The sequence below is a fragment of the Scyliorhinus canicula genome, chromosome 28, assembly GCF_902713615.1.
Source record: "Scyliorhinus canicula chromosome 28, sScyCan1.1, whole genome shotgun sequence".
NCBI lineage: Eukaryota > Metazoa > Chordata > Chondrichthyes > Carcharhiniformes > Scyliorhinidae > Scyliorhinus > Scyliorhinus canicula.
In genome coordinates this window covers 3,247,432-3,265,597 of record NC_052173.1, presented here as the reverse complement: position 1 = coordinate 3,265,597, position 18,166 = coordinate 3,247,432, and the positions used below count along the sequence as shown (strand labels likewise).

At 47.2% G+C, this 18,166-nt stretch overlaps 2 protein-coding genes across 6 annotated transcripts in view; one reads left to right on the top strand and one right to left on the bottom strand.

Moving 5' to 3' along the window:
- The window catches only part of pan2 (poly(A) specific ribonuclease subunit PAN2), a 186,947-nt gene that overhangs the window by 99,277 nt on the left and 69,504 nt on the right, over positions 1–18,166 (top strand). For 2 of the 3 annotated variants that reach the window (XR_005458974.1, XR_005458973.1), the window contains one exon: positions 345–548. Coding sequence is in view for 1 of the 3 variants with exons in the window: in XM_038786521.1 (XP_038642449.1) it covers positions 345–548; positions 5,349–5,371 (227 nt within the window). In the remaining 2 variants the exon portion in view is untranslated. Of the gene's footprint in view, positions 1–344; positions 549–5,348; positions 6,671–18,166 lie in introns of those variants that run through there. The other variant, XM_038786521.1, reaches the window with a different exon arrangement.
- Positions 16,394–18,166, bottom strand: part of inpp1 (inositol polyphosphate-1-phosphatase) — a 39,054-nt gene continuing 37,281 nt past the window's right edge. For all 3 annotated transcript variants that reach the window (XM_038786523.1, XM_038786522.1, XM_038786524.1), the window contains one exon: positions 16,394–17,982. In XM_038786523.1, the coding sequence (XP_038642451.1) occupies positions 17,487–17,982 (496 nt within the window). In that variant the 3' untranslated portion in view covers positions 16,394–17,486. The remainder of the gene's footprint in view (positions 17,983–18,166) is intronic.

Genomic DNA, 18,166 nt, shown 5'->3' with positions numbered 1-18,166 from the left:
TCCACCGTAAAATAGTCTGCTGATATTGGCCATTTCGGCTCATGTGAAAAATGACGACTTGATTAATGGGAACTGATGGCAGAGCCTAGCAAGGAGTTGGTGCTTGGAGGAATGGAGAGGGGAAATTGGGTAAGAAAATTATGTGAGGCGCTGATGTTGAGCAGTGAGAAAGTCCTTCCAAACCTTTCTAAATATTGGTTGGACCTCTGCTGGGGTATTGAGTCCAATTCTCAGCAGCACACGTTTTATGAAGGATGTTGAGAGCCAGGAGAGATTGAAGAGGAGTATTTATTTAAATCTGGTGAGGCTGATTAACATCTTGTACTGTTTCACTTCTCTGACAGAACTCAAGATTCAGGGTGAAACGCATGACAGTATAGAGGATGCTCGGACAGCGCTGCAGCTCTATCGCAAGTACCTGAAATTGACCAAACACGGTATAGATGTGGACGAGTTCCGGAAAATACTAAAAGGTCTATATGAGAAAGGTAGAAAGATGGACTGGAAAGTACCAGAGCCAGAAGGAGAGGTGCAGAATAGCCCAAAAAGTAAAGTACCGTTTTAATTTATTTTCTTTCATGTGACAGTGTTTCATTGCTTTAAGTTAACATCCTAAGATTTTATCCGTATCAAAATATTAGTGTATTGTACCAAACTTCAGCCTTGAAAAATCAAACTGTTGGGAAACAGGGTGGATACTGGTTTTTCCCTCTGGCCCAGATTGATGAGATGAAATCCGTGTTTGCTAGCTGCGGCAATCCTACATGAGGTGAATGTGGTTCCTGGGTGACATGGGCCCACAGTTCAAAGCTGTCCCGAATTCAGTATTAATTGGCAATCTGAGACCACAAGACAGATGATGCGAGAAATTGAAAAATGTCATGCTGGTCAAGGAGGGGGTTGCTTTTGTGGTTCGGAGTCATTTATTCTGTGAATCATGCTATACAAGACGCCAGAGCCTCCACTTTACCTCTGCTCCTTTGCCATCAACCAATTCTCTGTTAGCCTGTGGCTGCTGTTGAGTAAGAGTCAAGAGTTCTGCTCCTTTTCCCAAACACCTTTATTTTTCCTTTGAACACACTCAGCACCAAACTCTATCATCACATCACATGCTCCCAAGGCAAGCTGTAGGCGTTTTACATATCAATGCCAATTATTGGATCAATGAGCCATCTAATTGGAATGTTTCTTAACCCATTCCTTAACATTCTCTGTGTCACTGTTGAGTTGTGTTTTTAGTTATCATTTCCTTGCCCTCTGCAAGTTTCTCCTCCAGTACTTCCCATCTTGCCATGCCCTACTTGGCTTTCAACAGTCCTCGTCCTCCCCCAGTCAAAATCTCTTCTTTTTTTTACCTCCTTTGTAAACTCTTCAAGCTATCTTTCTGTTCTCTAGAAAAATGTTAGTTGTTAGTGCTGATGCGGATTGCCCAAAATGGAAAATATTCCCTTTCCCATATTACAGCACTGGACCAGACCCCAATTTATATTGGGAGACCAGATGAGAAACCTCAACAATGTTTCAATTTGTAAACTGTGAGGAAAGGATACTTCGCTCTTGGAGTGATTCCACTGACAAATGGGGATCTTTTATACTAAAACAAACTATGATTATCACTAGAGTAACCACATTGACATCATAGAAAATAGATTTTCAATTAACAGTTAAACAATTCTTAAAAGGAAACAGTTTTTTATAAATTTAGAGTACCCAATTCTTTTTTCCAATCAAGGAGCAATTTAGCGTGGCCAATCCACCTAACCTGCAGATCTTTGGGTTGTGGGGGTGAGACCCTCACAGACACGGGGAAAACGTGCAAACTCCACATGGACAGTGTCCCGGGCCGGGATCAAACCTGGGTCCTCAGCTCCGTAGGCACCACTGCGCCACCATGCCACCCTAATGGAAACGCTTTAACTACTAACTTGTACCTTCGCTATCCCCAATTAAGCAAAGCCCAGGTCAAAAGCCACTGGCAAATAAAGTTAGCAAATATAAGGATACTTGTACTCTTGTGTACAGCTTTCTTGGAAAGAGTACTTGGGGGGTGAGAGAGAGACCCTTTCATGAACAGCCTGCAGATCTTTCTGTCTTTGTCAAACTAGAAAATCCTACAGCCAAAACTGCTTGCTATAGACATGGCTCCCCCCCATAAATTACATAATCTCTATCCCACTCAGATTCCATGACCTGCTTACCTAAGTCCAAACTCTGGCTGGAATTCTCCTGCCGTTGGGATTCTCCATTCCTGCTGGCAGCGCACCCCTACCCACAGGTTCCCGGTGGCGTGGGATGACTTCCATGGAAATTCCCATTTACAAGTGGCGGGAATAGAGAATCCCGTTGCCAGCGAACAGCACGCCACCAAGAAACACGCAGCTAGCGGACAGGAAAATCCAGCCTGTCTTAAATTATCTACTCTCCAGGGAATCTCCAATAATCATAACAAATTTCCTTAGGCACCTCTTTGTAAACAAGTACATGGTTGAAATGAATGACTATCTCACTTTTACGACATCCTAATTGCATCTTTTGCAGACACGCCACCTGCTTTTTATGTTAAACCAAGATTTTTTAAAATATTGCTGCAACAGATATACATACCATACCCCAGGCTCTTAATAACTGGGGTCTTAATAGCTGGTGTCCCAGCACCGATCCCTGTGGTACCCCACTGGTTACTGCCTGCCAATTTGAAAAAGACCCATTAATCCCTACTCAGTTGCTGATGCACACCTGGATTCATATTATCTGATGAAGTTGACCCAGCCAGCTGGCACTGCCAGACTAAGTAACTGCTCTGAGCTAGTTCCTTCATCATATCGAAGAGTACAGAGGGAAGCTCATTATTCAGCCCGTGGAGGCACTTTGGTGGAGCTATCCAATTAAGCCCAGTTCTGGGCTCTCTTTCCCCGTAGTTCTGTAATTTATCCTGCGGTACTCATTGAAATGTAAGTATTCAATTTTTTAAAAAAGGATTAAGATACTCAGATTCTGGGCAGGATTCTCCGTTGGCTGACCCCAAAATTGGGAAATGAGATTGGGCAGAGAATAGGTTCCGACCAAAATTGTGGCGGGCGCCGATTTGACGCCAAATCGCAATTCTCCATCACCTCGACAGCATTGTCAATGCAGTCCGGAAGGCACGTACAGGAAACACCCGTTGCATATTATTAGCAGGCCTGACCCAGTATTCTCCGGGTGCTCCGCGATTCTCAGCCTCCGATGGGCCGAGTTCCCGACAGCGCAGTTCACTTGTGCGTTTAAAAATCATGAAACTGGCGCCGTGGCTGCTGAGGGAGAGAGAGGGGGGTACGGAGAGTGTCCAACACCGCCATAGTTTGCTGACAGTTGTGCAACTGCCCGGGGGGCTTCTGCCAGGGCTGGGGAGGAGTAGCGGGGGATGGCCAGGATGTGGGATCGGGGTGGATGGGCACGGAACACCATTGCTGCAACCGGAAAGGCAGCCATGCAGCTGCGCACGCCAGTGACAGCCTACTTGAACTTAAGGCCATGGGTTGTACAGGTATCCCACAGGAGCTCTCTGGCCCCAGCCGACCCATCAGCTGTACGGGCACGCTACAGCACAACCAGTGCCACCGTGGCTGGGGTGAGTGTGTGTGGGAATTGTAATGTGTCTGTGCGGCTGCAGCTTGTCAGTCTCTCAATTGTCAATTACGGACCCGGCGAATCCCACACCGTTTCCCATTGGAATCGATTGTGTTCCACATGGTGCTGGTGCTAGCCCCTCCACAGTCGCTGAAAAGGTCCAGGTTCGGCACCAGTTTTGCTGTTGTGAAAATCCACGAATTCTGCGCCAGCATGAACACTTAGTCTTAGAAACGGAGAATCTCGCCCACTAACGGAGAATCTCGACCACTGTCTTTTTAGCTCTCCCATTTAACGTGTAATTCTGTATTGTACAATTTGAAAAAGATGTTCATAAGCCGTGAGAAATATAACTTGCACAATGAGCATAGTCAGTTCTGAAAGTGAGCAGCCTGTGTCACTCTTGAGTTTCTCACACAATTCATTCCATACCGAACAATCATATTACATTTGTTTGTTACTTTTTTCACCCTGACCCTCTTTTCTCCCCATCACCCCCTCCCACCACACAAGTTGGAAGCAAAACACTTTGAGATTTGATAATATGCTAATTGAAACATTTATTTTCAAACAGTAGTTTATACCGTAGTTTAATCCACTTTAAGTAATCGTTTTGGTATGTTATTTCTAAGCAATATTATTTTTGTTTGATCATTGAGGATGTTTTCAAGCATTGTTGTGGTTTTGTAGGTTCTCATGTGGTGAATAGCCAACTTTACGGAGCTAATAGTGTGAATAGCCAGCTTTACGGAGCTAATAGTTTGCTCAATTGGTTGTTGCTTTTTATTTGAGCCAGAAAGTTGACTTCAAGCCCTGATCCTGGACTCGAGGCCTCCCAGCCAACTTTCTTCCAATCTCCGATTTCCTGGTTATTAATCTGCTATGTTATTTATGGAACCTTGTGGTGCGCAAATTGTCCGCTGCATTTGCCTACATTACAAAAAGTGACTGTGCTTCAAAATAAAACTGGCTGTGAAGTGCTTTGGGACTTCCTGAGGATGTGAAAAGGCACTTCTCGTTCTTTAGTTAAGCAGCTTTTCTTTTCAAAACCCAGAAACGGGACCATTTTTTTAAAAAGGTTTTATTTGTGAAGTAACCCCATGCCAGCACTATGAGTACTGGCTGCTTGGCCGACACTAACATTGCTGTGTGCAGCCAACCTACTCAGATGTGTAGGAATGTTTGTGATTCCCTCACTTCCCACAGGAAAGCAGCTGGCCTGTTCCTCAGGTTTCCGAGTTGTAATATGATTCAGATCTGGAATGTTACATGCAATGAATCACTGGTTAATATGCATCTGGATGTGGCTTTGAATCCACCTCCGACTGATGGAATGAAAGTCTCCATTGTGATAGCTGGAATGAAATAGGTTTGGGCTGTCTCAACTTGCCTTCTTTGTGTAGTGCAGGCCCACAGGATAGAGCTAGCTCCAGTTGGTACTAAACTACCAATCGTACGCAGAGGCATTGATAGCTGGCATGGGCAATGGAAATGTCTGAAGTAGAATTTTGCGCAAAGTAGAGGAAGCTCTACCCTGCCTCTGCAGCTGGGTGTGCTTAATGCTGACCCTGCATGTCAAAAGTGGAAAATGCCCCAATATATCTCCCACCCTGATGTGCGCAAATTACTGGAATCTGCTTTACACCTCATTTCCCCAAAATCAGTTGATGGGACTTATTCTTGATGGGTTTTAAATGCCGATTCTACACCTTCAAGCTTCTTTTTTTGTCTTAAATTAGGCAACCAGTTTTCCCACCTCTGATGGGTTTATATTGTGAAGACATATGAATGAACTATCTAACCTAATGAGGAGCGAATCCAACAGCATTTGAGGGGGAAAAAGTTTGTATTTTTAACAGATTCTGGAATAAATCGGTTTCTAAATGGGGACTGTGTGGAAAGTGCTTGACCTGTCTCAGTGTTAAATTATACCACCAAAGAAAACCGATCTGTCTGGCTTAAAAATGGGAGAAATTGTTTGGAAAAAGAACAATAATAAGTCACTTGGAGTAAAATGGAAACAGTGTTGTGAAGTGAGAAAAAACAGAAAATACTGGAAACATTCGGCAGGCCAGACACCATCTGAGGAGAGAGAAGCAACATTTTGGGTTGATGACCGTTGCTGTGATTGCATTCGCCATTGCCAAGGACCAGCATTCTACCAAGGCTCCCAGATCTCCAGGGGTTTCTCTGCAAAGTTCCATTTTTTAAATTCATGTTTTTAATAACTGTTTCCTTACTCTGTTCCTTCACTTTTTGCTCCCACTCCTTTTAAAAACTCATGTCCTCCTGGAGCTGTGCTCATCGGACAGAATAACCTCTAGTGAAGACGAAGACAGAGTACTTAATCCAACAGCTCCGATGTAGCTGACAGACTTCGAGGTTTTGGCAGCTCTGAGATGCAGTAAAAATCTATATATATTTTTTTTTTAAGTGTTTGCTTGTTGCAGGAAACAAAGGGAAGAAAATGCATAGGGATCATAAACCGAGTGAGGTAACATTGTCATCAGGTTGAACACACATCTATAATTCAGTAAAATCATCGCTTTGCAAGAAATGGTCGCCTTCCCTGCTGTAGAGATTGTGTTTTAAATACTGGCATGTTGAATAACGTACTCCGTGATGAATTTAACAGTTGCAACAAAATCTTTTAGATTGTTTAAGAAAACAAACAGGATATGGGAATGACAGCTCTCACCATGGTGTCCACGATTGTATTTATGGTTCCCACGGCCACCTGCCCTGTTAGCCAGCAGGATGACGTGGGGTCTTCAACTGCTACATTGCCCAGGTTACTGAACTTTCAGAGCTTTTGAAATTCTAAATGTAGCCTTTTTGAGATTATAATTGATCTCCAAATAGAGAACAATATCCCTGTAAATATGGTGAGAGACACTATTCGGTATTAACTTACATCTACATTGTTCACCTGCATTGGAAGGAACAACCTTTGCACTTCCTTTCATACAATTGGAAGCTCTTTTTAAAAATTTGGTTTGAAAAGCTCTGGTATACCTTTGTTCTCTGAAGATAAGAATAAAAACTTTATTTTTTAAAGAAATTCCTGGTCTGGTTTTTTTTAATCTAATTTCTTCACTCGTTAGTTTTTCATAATTCTACATCCTGCTGCAAGTAAAAACATTTACTGTGCTTGAGTTAAGGTTAAACTTGCATGCAAAAATCAAAGTTGATCCTTTTAGCCCAATTCATGTTACCTATTGAAAATATATAACTGGACTATTCAAAGTAAATGCAGATAAGTGTGCACATAAACTGCTCCATGTCTTGAATCAGGATTCTTATCATAAATGCAAACTACTTTTGAGAGCAGGCATTAGCAAAAGATTTGACAAGACAATAACTGACCATTCTACACTGTGGGTGACATTGACACGGTCAACATTTATTGTTTTCTCAGGGCAGCACGGTGGCACAGTGGTTAGCACTGCTGCCTCACGGCGCTGAGGTCCCAGGTTCGATCCCGGCTCTGGGTCACTGTCCGTGTGGAGTTTGCACATTCTCCCCGTGTCTGCATGGGTTTCGCCCCCACAACCCAAAAATGTGCAGAGTAGGTAGATTGGCCACGCTAAATTGCCCCCTTAATTGGAAAAAATAATTGGATACTCTAAAATTTAAAAAAAACAAAAAAAAAATTTTTTTTTATTGTTTTCTCTGGTGGCCCTGAGAAGATGGTGTGGGCCTTCTGCCTGAACCCTTGAAGTCCATGTGGTGACGTTGCTTTCACAATGTTGCGAGATAGGGAATTCTAGGACATTGATCCAGTACAGAAACTTGCTACTTGCATCATGAAACATGCTGCAGTTTCAAAGTGGCGTAATTTGCGGACTGGCCAGCATCATCTTGATTCTAGAAATTTTCTTAAGGTCATCTGCTTTGTGCGTCCAGAAAACATTTGTTCAAGTAAATGTGCTTCTTGCAGAAATACAATTTAAATCCAAATGAAATTAGAAGAGATGCAATCTAGTTCCAACACACTGCATCTCATCAATATTAAATGCTAGTCCTTGACAAAGGCATAATGTGCATGAGACATACCAGGGGCGGCAGAGTGGCTAGCACTTCACAGCGCCAGGGACCTGGGTTCAATTCTACCCTTGGGTGACTGTCTATGTGGAGTTTGCACTTTCTCCCTGTGTCTGCCTGGATTTCCTCCCACGGTCCAAAGATGTGCAGGTTAGGTGGACTGATCGTGCTCAATTACCCCTTAGTGTCCAAAAGGTTAGGTGGGGTTATGGGGATAAGGTGGGGGCGTGGAGATAGATACGGTGCTCTTTTGGAGGGTCGGTGCAAACTTTGTGGGCTGAATGGTGTCCTCCTGCACTTTAAAGATTCTGTGATAAAGTTGATTATCCTAATCACAATAGACTTCATACGGTTTCCCCAACAAATCACAGCTTATGAAGTCTATTGCAGCCAAAGTGTCTGGGCCCCTTGGAGGAAATACCCTGCGAGTCCCAGGCTTATTTACGCTCCCATATTGTTTTGAATAATTAAACAAAAAACTAATAATTGTTTTTGGTGATGGAACAGAAAACAATTTTCAGATAGATTTGGGTTTTAAAAGTTAAGCTGTGATGGATGTTTGACATAAAAGTAGAAATTGAACTCCTCAGCGGTAGCTTTAGCTGTGGTAGTTGGAAGTGCTGCTTGAATTCCATTGCAACATATGTAAAATGCCAAAGCCGCCTCCTTTGTTCTTCAAATGCCCAGAGTAAAGGTGGAAAAATACTGATTCTGTCAACTTATTACAACAAAAGCAACACATGGTTTTGCACATACAGTACACATTGCTTAGTTTAAAGGCTTTTCAATGCTTGGTGTATGACACTTTTCCATCCCCAGCTTCATTATTTTAGGTGTGTTTTTCTCTTCTTTCTCCCCCCCAATCCCAGAGGGCAGCAAGGTAGCACAGTGGTTAGCACTGTTGCTTCACAGCTCCAGGGTCCCAGGTTCGATTCCCGGCTTGAGTCACTGTCTGTGCAGAGTCTGCATGTTCTCCCCGTGTCTGCGTGGGTTTCCTCCGGGTGCTCCGGTTTCCTCCCACAAGTCCCGAAAGACGTGCTGTTAGGTGAATTGGACATTCTGAATTCTCCCTCTGTGTAACCGAACAGGTGCCGGAATATGGTGACTAGGAGCTTTTCACAATAACTTCATTGCAGTGTTAATGTAAGCACACTTGTGACACTAAAGATTATTTATTGTTATCTGTTGCTGGAGTTGATGAAAAGGTGTTTGGTACCATTGATTTTATAACTGTATAATGACTTATAATTCATCCCAAATCATTAGGAACTGTTCAGAAAAGTAGCGTGGTGGCACTTTTCCCAAATTTCCTTTTAACCATGTTTGATGGAATCTCACTTTCAGTAGCAGTCTCCATTTGAACATAAAATCTAGGGATTTGCAGTATTGCTGAATTTGAAATCTTTTTTTGCCCTTTTGAGATCAAATTGTTAGAAAAGCCCATCCTAAAATCACTTTTGCCTGCTTTCAAAGATTTGAAATATTACTAAAAACAATATTTGGCCTACAAAATAGATTTCTGAAGTAGCAATGACCGCTGATGCCGTAATGTGACACAACATGGAACAGATGTTTAACCAATGCTGAGGCAAGATCATTTGTGTGCTCATTGAAAATATTAGTTCAAAATCCTAGAAAATGTACAACCCAATTTTTAAAATTGCTCGCTAAGCCAGCATTTATTGCCCAACCCTAATTGCCCTTGAGAAGGGCAATCATGTTTCTGAAAATCCAGCGAAAGAAGTGGCAAAAATCCCAAACTCTGGAAACCCCTGTGGTCCACCTGTCACATCAACCCATTTCCCTCTATTTCACCTTGTCTTGTGTCTCTGTTTTGTCATTAAGCACACTGATGTTAATTGCGAGGATATCCCTACTCGGAACACCGGTTCATGGAGATGTCTAGTTTTGTTTTGGTACGAGGAGACCAGCGAAACCCCAGTGAGAATAAATTGCCCAGTCGTCATGTAACAATTATTAAAGACAAGACTATTTATGAAAGTAAAGAAAAGACCGATTCACGCAAATAGGACTATTTTACTCGCATGGAATTTTAAGATGTTTGAATTATTAAACACCGTTTCTATAGAACACATCTATAATACCTGAACTCTGTAAGACTTCCAGTGTTCCCCAAACAACATTCAAATTGAATAACCAGCTATAGTTACCACATACTACAGGAATGATACTGAAATCTGGGAATCGTCTTTTTCCTGGTCCAGCAAACATATTTTGAAACTGCTATTCCAAAGGTTTTCTGCACTGCCTTGGCTCTAAGACTTGGCTTGGTGGCTGGAAACTGGCCTGTCCACTTTCTGGGACTGCTAGATGGTAACTGTGTCTCCTGGCTTTTCAGGGTCTGGGCAATGATACCTTTGTTGTTCTTTGATTATGTCTTGTGTAGTCAGCTGTCTGTCCCCATTAAGTTCCTTGACTATACATTATTATATGTATATCTCATGGATTTTCCCAATCGCCTATAATCTGTTTCTCCTCCAAAAGCTATTTGCACTTGATTATTATCCAAACTGCCATTTTAAACTCGTTACCGGGAGAGATGCATGCCAAGTGATGTCCCTTTGAATATTGTCTATTGCTGTCTCCAGGCAGGTTCATGACAGTTTTAATAATACAGCGGTCATGGCTGGTTCCTCTCCTTCCTATTAAGTTGCACATATGTTCTTCACAGATGCTCTGTTCCCCATATCCCCCTGTTGACATGAAGATTGATTACATTTATTTTTATTTCCCAAGGCCTCCCATACTCGAACTTATCTTCTGCCTTCCCTCCCTTCTACAATCTTTTTTTTAAAAATAATTTTTATTCAAGATTTTCATAAAATATCAACAACAAAAAGTAACAAAAATTCTACAAAGAACAGAAAAAACAGTACTCCCCCCCCCCCCCCCCCCCATACACAAAGGAAGAGGTAAATTAACACCCGCCATTCGCACAAACACGCACCCGCCCCTTCAACAAAACCCCCGACCCCCTGTGTATACATAGAGAAAGAAAGAAATTAACGCCCGCCATTAGCATAGAACAACTATGCCACTCCCTACGGTGCAAAACAAAGAAAAGACCCCCCCCCCCCCTCTCTCTCTCTCTTCCCCCCCCCCCCCCCCCCCCCCCCCGGGTTGCTGCTGCTGCTGCTGGCCTGTTTCTATCGTTCTGCCAGGAAATCCAGAAATGGCTGCCACCTCCTGAAAAACCCCTGCACTGATCCCCTCAGAGCAAATTTCACCTTCTCTAATTTAATAAACCCTGCCATATCATTGACCCAGGCCTCCACGCTTGGGGACCTCGCATCCTTCCACTGAAGAAGAATCCTCCACCGGGCTACTAGGGACACAAAGGCCAGAATGCCGGCCTCTTTCGCCTCCTGCACGCCCAGCTCCACTGCAACCCCAAATATTGCGAGCCCCCAGCCCGGACTGACCCTGGATCCTACCACCCTTGACACCATCCTTGCTACGCCATTCCAAAATTCTCCCAACGCTGGGCATGCCCAGAACATATGGGCATGATTTGCTGGGCTCCCTGAGCACCTAATACACCTGTCCTCACTCCCGAAGAACCGGCTCAGCCTTGTCCCTGTCATGTGAGCCCTATGCAGCACCTTAAACTGTATGAGGCCAAGCCTCGCACAAGAAGAAGAGGAGTTCACCCACCCCAGGGCGTCCGCCCACGTCCCCTCCTCTATCTCCTCACCCATCACCTCCTCCCATTTACCCTTCAGCTCCTCGACCGAGGCCTCATCCATCTCCTGCATCACCTGATACGCTGCCGAAATCCTCCCCTCACCAACCCACACCCCCGAGAGCACCCTGTCCTGGATCCCACGCGGCGGAAGCAGAGGACACTCCGCCACCTGCCGCCTGACAAACGCCCTTACCTGCATGTACCTAAAGGCGCTCCCGAACTTCCCCTCTAGCTCACCCAGGCTTGCAAACTTCCTGTCTACAAACAGGTCCCTCAACCTCCTGATACCTGCCCTGTGCCAACTCAGGAACCCGCCATGAATTCTCCCCGGGACAAACCGGTCGTTCCCCCCATGGAGCCCCCCACCTCCCCCCATGCCGTCTCCATTGCCCCCAAATTTTGAGGGTAGCCGTCACCACCGGGCTCGTGGTATACCTTGTTGGAGGGAGCGGCAGCGGTGCCGGTACCAGCACCTCTAGGCTCGTGCCCATACAGGACACCATCTCCATCCTCTTCCATGCTGCCCCCTCCATCACTCATTTACGCACCATCGCTGCGTTGGCAGCCCAATAATACCCACAGAGGTTGGGCAGCGCCAGCCCCCCCCCCCCCCCTCTATCCCTGCCCCGCTCCAAGAACACCCTTCTCACCCTCGGGGTCCCGTGTGCCCACACAAACCCCGTAATGCTCTTGTTAACCCGCCTGAAAAAGGCCTTCGGGATAAGGATGGGGAGGCACTGGAACTTCGGGAGCACCGTCATTTTGACTGACTGCACCCTACCCGCCAGAGACAGCGGCAGCATGTCCCACCTCTTAAACTCCTCCTCCATTTGCTCCACCAACCTTGTGAGGTTTAGCTTATGCAAGGCCCCCCAACTCCTGGCTACCTGAACCCCCAAGTACCTGAAACTCCTCTCCGCCCTTTTCAGTGGGAGCCTGCCAATCCCCCCCTCCTGATCCCCTGGGTGAACTACAAACAGCTCGCTCTTCCCCAAGTTGAGCTTGTATCCTGAGAAATCGCCAAATTCCCGGAGAATCCCCATCACCTCCGGCATTCCCCCCACCGGGTCCGCCACATACAACAATAGGTCGTCCGCATAGAGCGACACTCGGTGCTCCTCCCCACCCCGGACTAGCCCCCTCCAATCCCCCGACTCCCTCAGCGCCATAGCCAGGGGTTCAATTGCCAGCGCAAAAAGCAGGGGGGACAGGGGACACCCCTGCCTCGTCCCTCGGAATAACCGGAAATAATCCGACCTCCTCCTATTCGTGGCCACGCTCGCCATCGGGGCCTCATACAACAGCCTCACCCAACTGACAAACCCCTCCCCAAACCCGAACCTTTCCAACACCTCCCACAAGTACCCCCACTCGACCCTATCAAAGGCCTTCTCCGCGTTAGCGCCGCCACTATCTCCGCCTCCCCTTCTACCGCCGGCATCATAATAACATTCAAGAGCCTCCTTATGTTGGTGTTCAGCTGCCTCCCCTTCACAAACCCCGTTTGATCCTCGTGGATAACCTGCGGCACACAGTCCTCTATCCTCGTGGCTAAGATCTTTGCCAGCAACTTGGTATCCACGTTCAAGAGTGAGATCGGCCTGTATGACCCACACTGCAGGAGATCCTTGTCCCGCTTAAGAATCAAGGAGATCAGCACCCAAGACATCGTCGGCAATGCCCCCCCTTCCCTTGCCTCGTTAAAGGTCCTAACCAACAGGGGACCCAACAGGTCTGCATACATCTTGTAAAATTCAGCCGGGAACCTATCTGGCCCCGGCGCCTTCCCCGACTGCATGCTGCCTATCCCTTTGACCAGCTCAACCGGCGCCCCCAGCGCCTCCACCTGTCCCTCCTCCACCCTCGGGAATCTCAGCCTGTCCAAAAAGCGCCCCATCCGCCCCTCCTCCGCTGGGGGTTCGGACCGATACAGTTCCTCATAAAAGTCCCTGAAGACCCCATTAATGTCAACCCCTCTTCGCACATTCCCTCCCCTATCCTTAACTCCACCAATCTCCCTGGCCGCATCCCGCTTATGGAGCTGGTGTGCCAGCATCCTGCTCGCCTTCTCCCCATATTCATACACCACTCCCTGTGCCTTCCTCCACTGAGCTTCCGCCTTTCTGGTGGTCAACAAGTCGAACTTGGCCTGAATGCTGCGCCGCTCCCTCAGCAATCCCTCCTCCGAAGCCTCCGCGTATCTCCTGTCCACCCTCACCATCTCCCCCACCACTCTCTCCCTCTCTCTCTGCTCCCCTCTGTCCCTGTGGGCTCAAATGGAGATCAACTCCCCCCAAACCACCGCCTTCAGCGCCTCCCAGACCGTCCCCACTTGGACCTCCCCATTGTCATTGGCCTCCAGGTACCTCTCAATGCATCCTCGAACCCGCCCCCCCCCCCCCCCCCCCCACTTCCTCGTCTGCCAGCAGCCCCACCTCCAAGCGCCAAAGCAGGCACTGGTCTCTCTCCTCCCCCAGCTCGAGGTCCACCCAGTGCGGGGCATGGTCAGAAATGGCGATCGCCGAATACTCAGCATCTTCCGCCCTCGCAATCAGCGCCCTACTCATAACAAAGAAGTCGATCCGGGAATAGGCCTTATGCACATGGGAGAAGTATGAAAATTCCCGTGCCCTTGGCCTCGCGAACCTCCAAGGGTCCACCCCTCCCATCTGGTCCATAAACCCGCTCAGCACCTTAGCCGCCGCAGGCCTCCTACCCGTCCTGGATCTGGATCGATCCAGTGGCGGATCCAGCACCGTGTTGAAATCCCCCCCCCCATTATCAGGCCCCCACCTCCAAATCTGGAATCCGGCCCAACATGCGCCGCATGAAACCTGCATCGTCCCAATTCGGGGCGTATGCATTGACCAGCACCACCCGCTCCCCTTGCAGCTTGCACCATCACGTACCTCCCGCCGCTGTCTGCCACCACATTCGACGTGTCAAATTACACCCTCTTCCCCACCAGGATCGCCACCCCCTGGTTTTTTGCATCCAGCCCCGAATGAAACACTTGGCCTACCCATCCCTGCCTCAATCGAACCTGATCCACCACCTTCAGATGCGTCTCCTGCAGCATGGCCACGTCCGCCTTCAGTCCCTTCAGGTGCGCAAACACTCGGGCCCGTTTGACCGGCCCATTCAGTCCCCTCGCATTCCAGGTGATCAGCCGGATCAGGGGACCGCCTACCCCCCTCCCCCGTCGACTAGCCATCACCCTTCCGCAATCCGCCACGTGTCCACGCCCCCGGCTCAGCCCGTTCCCCACAGCGGCAGACCCCCATCCCGACCTCCTCTACATGCTCCAGCTCTGTCTTGGCCATTCCAGCAGCAACCCGGTATTCCCCCCTCTTTCCCCCCCAAAGCCACCCCCCCCCCCCCCCCAAAGCTAGGCCCCCACCCCCCCCAGCTGCTTAATCCCCTCCATTGTACTTCCGTAAATCAGCCGACTCCTGCTTACCCCGGCTGCTCCCGCCACCCCAATGACCCCCCCCAGTGCAACACAGCCACCTCCCCAGTGCCGGCCCTGCCCACCGCTCCTCTAGCGCGGGAGAAAAGCCCGCGCTTCCATCCCGAGCCCCACCCCTGACCTTAAACGCGGGAAATGACGGGCACTTGACCCCACAGGACCGCAGTCCAGGCCTCCTCCGGGGAGTCAAAATATAGCTGCCGGTCTTTATACGTGACCCACAGGCGTGCCGGCTGCAACAAGCCAAACTTGACCCCCTTCTTGTGGAGCACTGCCTTCGCCCGGTTAAAGCCAGCCCTTCTAGGAGGGCTTCTTAGGAGGAACTTCTTCACCCAAAGGGTTGTGAATCTATGGAATTCCTTGCCCAGTGAAGCAGTTGAGGCTCCTTCATTACATGTTTTTAAGGTAAAGATAGATAGTTTTTTGAAGAATAAAGGGATTAAGGGTTATGGTGTTCGGGCCGGAAAGTGGAGCTGAGTCCACAAAAGATCAGCCATGATCTCATTGAATGGTGGAGCAGGCTCGAGGGGCCAGATGGCCTACTCCTGCTCCTAGTTCTTATGTTCTCTTTGCCACCTCCGCATTCTAGTCCTGGTATATCCTGACCTCCGCATTCTCCCACTTGCTACTCCTCTCCTTCGCCCATCGCAGCACACACACACGCGGTCGACAAAGCGGTGGAAACGGACCAACACCGCCCGAGGCGGATCGTTTGGCCTGGGCTTCCGCAGCAGCACCCGGTGGGCACCCTCCAGCTCCAAGGGCCCCTGGAACGACCTCGCACCCATTAACGTGTTCAGCATCATGGCCACATAGGCCCCCAAGTCCGAACCTTCCAGCCCCTCTGGGAGGCCCACAATCCGCAGGTTTTTCCGACGGGCCCGGTTCTCCATCTCCTCCAGCCTCGCTGACCACTTCTTATGAAGCGCCTCGTGCGACTCCACCTTCATTGCCAGGCCCAGGAGTTTGTCTTCGCTCTCCGAGGCCTTTGCCGAAGCTCTCGAATCTCCGCACCCTGAGCCGTCTGGGTCGCCATGAGCTTGTCCAGGGAGTCCTTAAACGGCTCCAGAATCTCTGCCTTCAGCTCCTTAAAGGAGCACTGAAGCAGCTCCTGCTGCTCTCGCGCCCACTGCTGCCACGCTGCTGCTTCCCCGCCCGCCGCCATCTTGCTTCTTCTGCCTCGCACCTTTCTCTGCTCCAAAGCCGATTTTTTGACCGCTCCGCTCCGCTCCTAGTCCAAGCCATCCACCGGCGGAGAATCTTAGAAAGAGTGTTCCCACACGAGGAAAAGTCCAACCAGCACTGCTATGAGCCCTTAAAAGAGCCCAAAAGACCAAAAAAAGCGGGAGCTACCGAACGTGCGGCTCAGCTCCGCATCACCGCAATCGGAAGTCCCTTCTACAATCCTGAGGCCTATAAAATCTAAACTTTGTCTGCTAATTTATTTCCCTTTCTCTACTTCCAATCTTGGTGTCTTGAACTTGAGTCTTTGAGGTTTTTCAATTTAAATTATTTATGGCATACCTTTTTTAAAAATCTAATAATGAAAAGCAATAGTCATGACAGTAGTTATTGGCAACTATTGCACATCTAATCTTTAATATAAAAATGGCAGTACAAGAGTTAAATATATTTTGATAAATTGGCTAATACAGTTCATAAGTCAGTTTCACAGCAAACGATCCTTGCAACTATTGTGTGAAATGACCATGCAGCTATTTCATTTTCACAATTGACTGACATTGACTCAAAAGGAACAAAGAATATACCATCCCATAAAATGGAGACACTGCAGTTGGCCTTGCTGCCCATGCATTAGGAGAAAGTGGCTGGGGCCCAACTCATAATCACTATTTGTTTCCCTATTCTAGGTGTGTGTGTATGTGCTTCACATATGAAGCATAGTATATTTTCTAGGCTCTATGATCTTGTGGTCTATAAACTGCGAACAGTCGCATGAAAAATGGCCACTACGGTCTTCAGGAGAGATGGGGAGAAAATTGGAAACCATAATATATATGTGAATTTGTGGCGTTGCATTGATGGTATATAGACAACTCATCAACTTTTTTTCCCAGGAGTAACTGCATTGACAGATCTATAGCTAATAGACCAACGGGAGCATTTTTGATTCATTGGAATGAGTAAAGCCAGCAGTGGCCAGATTTTCACTTGAGAACTTTATTGTTTAGTTGGTGATTTGAAAAATAAAATCATATGTAAATAATTATATTTAAAAATAGCAATAGACTGATTAGTTGTATAATAATTTATTTCTCATGTGTAAGTGTTTAAGATGATGGATCAAGAAAACACAATAATAATAATTGCTTATTGTCACGAGTAGGCTTCAATGAAGTTACTGTGAAAAGCCCCTAGTCGCCACATTCCGGCGCCTGTTCGGGAAGGCTGGTATGGGAATTGAACCCGCGCTGCTGGCCTTGTTCTGCATTACAAACCAGCTGTTTGTCCCACTGTGCTAAACCAGCCCCTGGTTTATATACATTTCCTATATATTGTTTGTATTCTAAAATAATTTGGCATATCAAATCTGATTACCTTTTGAAAAATAGGGTAGGGACAGTACAATGCGTATTTTAAAAAGACATTTAAGGAGACAAGTTCCCTCTTAGTTGTAGTGCGAAGTAAAATGCCACCTTAAGTGTCCACAGTCAGACTGAGTGCATTAATAATGGCCTCTAAGTGCTCTCTGGATCTGTAAGCTACAAGACCACCTGTGTTGGCCCATTTCTCTTTGTCTTTTGCCCCTTCATCAGGTTTGTTGTACTGGAGCTCAGGAAAGCTCCTAGGCCCTCTATCGTTTGGCTGAGACAGAGCTTTGGTGAGGTTCATAATCCCCCCTCCCAAAGATTTTAAGATGGCATGAGGGGCACAAGTATCCCATTTAAATGTAGTGTCTTCTGTGAAGACATAGGCATCGACTAAACCAAGGATGGTGCACAAAACCTTGTATCCTGCCCCAGAAGCATAGTACATTCTTTCCCCACAGAGAGGTGCTAATGCCTTCTGGATGCTTTCCTTCTCACTTGAACTCATGACAATTGAGAGTTGGTTGCGTGCAGGTATCTGCTTTGATATGGAGTGGATATTGATGTCCTTGTAGGAAATGCCCCAGTAATATTTCCCCTGCCACCTGCAAAATAATTTTATATGTTATCACAGCGAATGAAAACTACTTTCTTTCAGAGATTACCTCGTCTCCCACTCCCTGGGATCTTGCTTCCATTAAGTAGTCCTGCAATTGCTTTGAATTTTTTTCATTCATACACCAGCTTTAATTGCCCATCCCTAGTTGCCCCTTGACAAGGTGGTGGTGA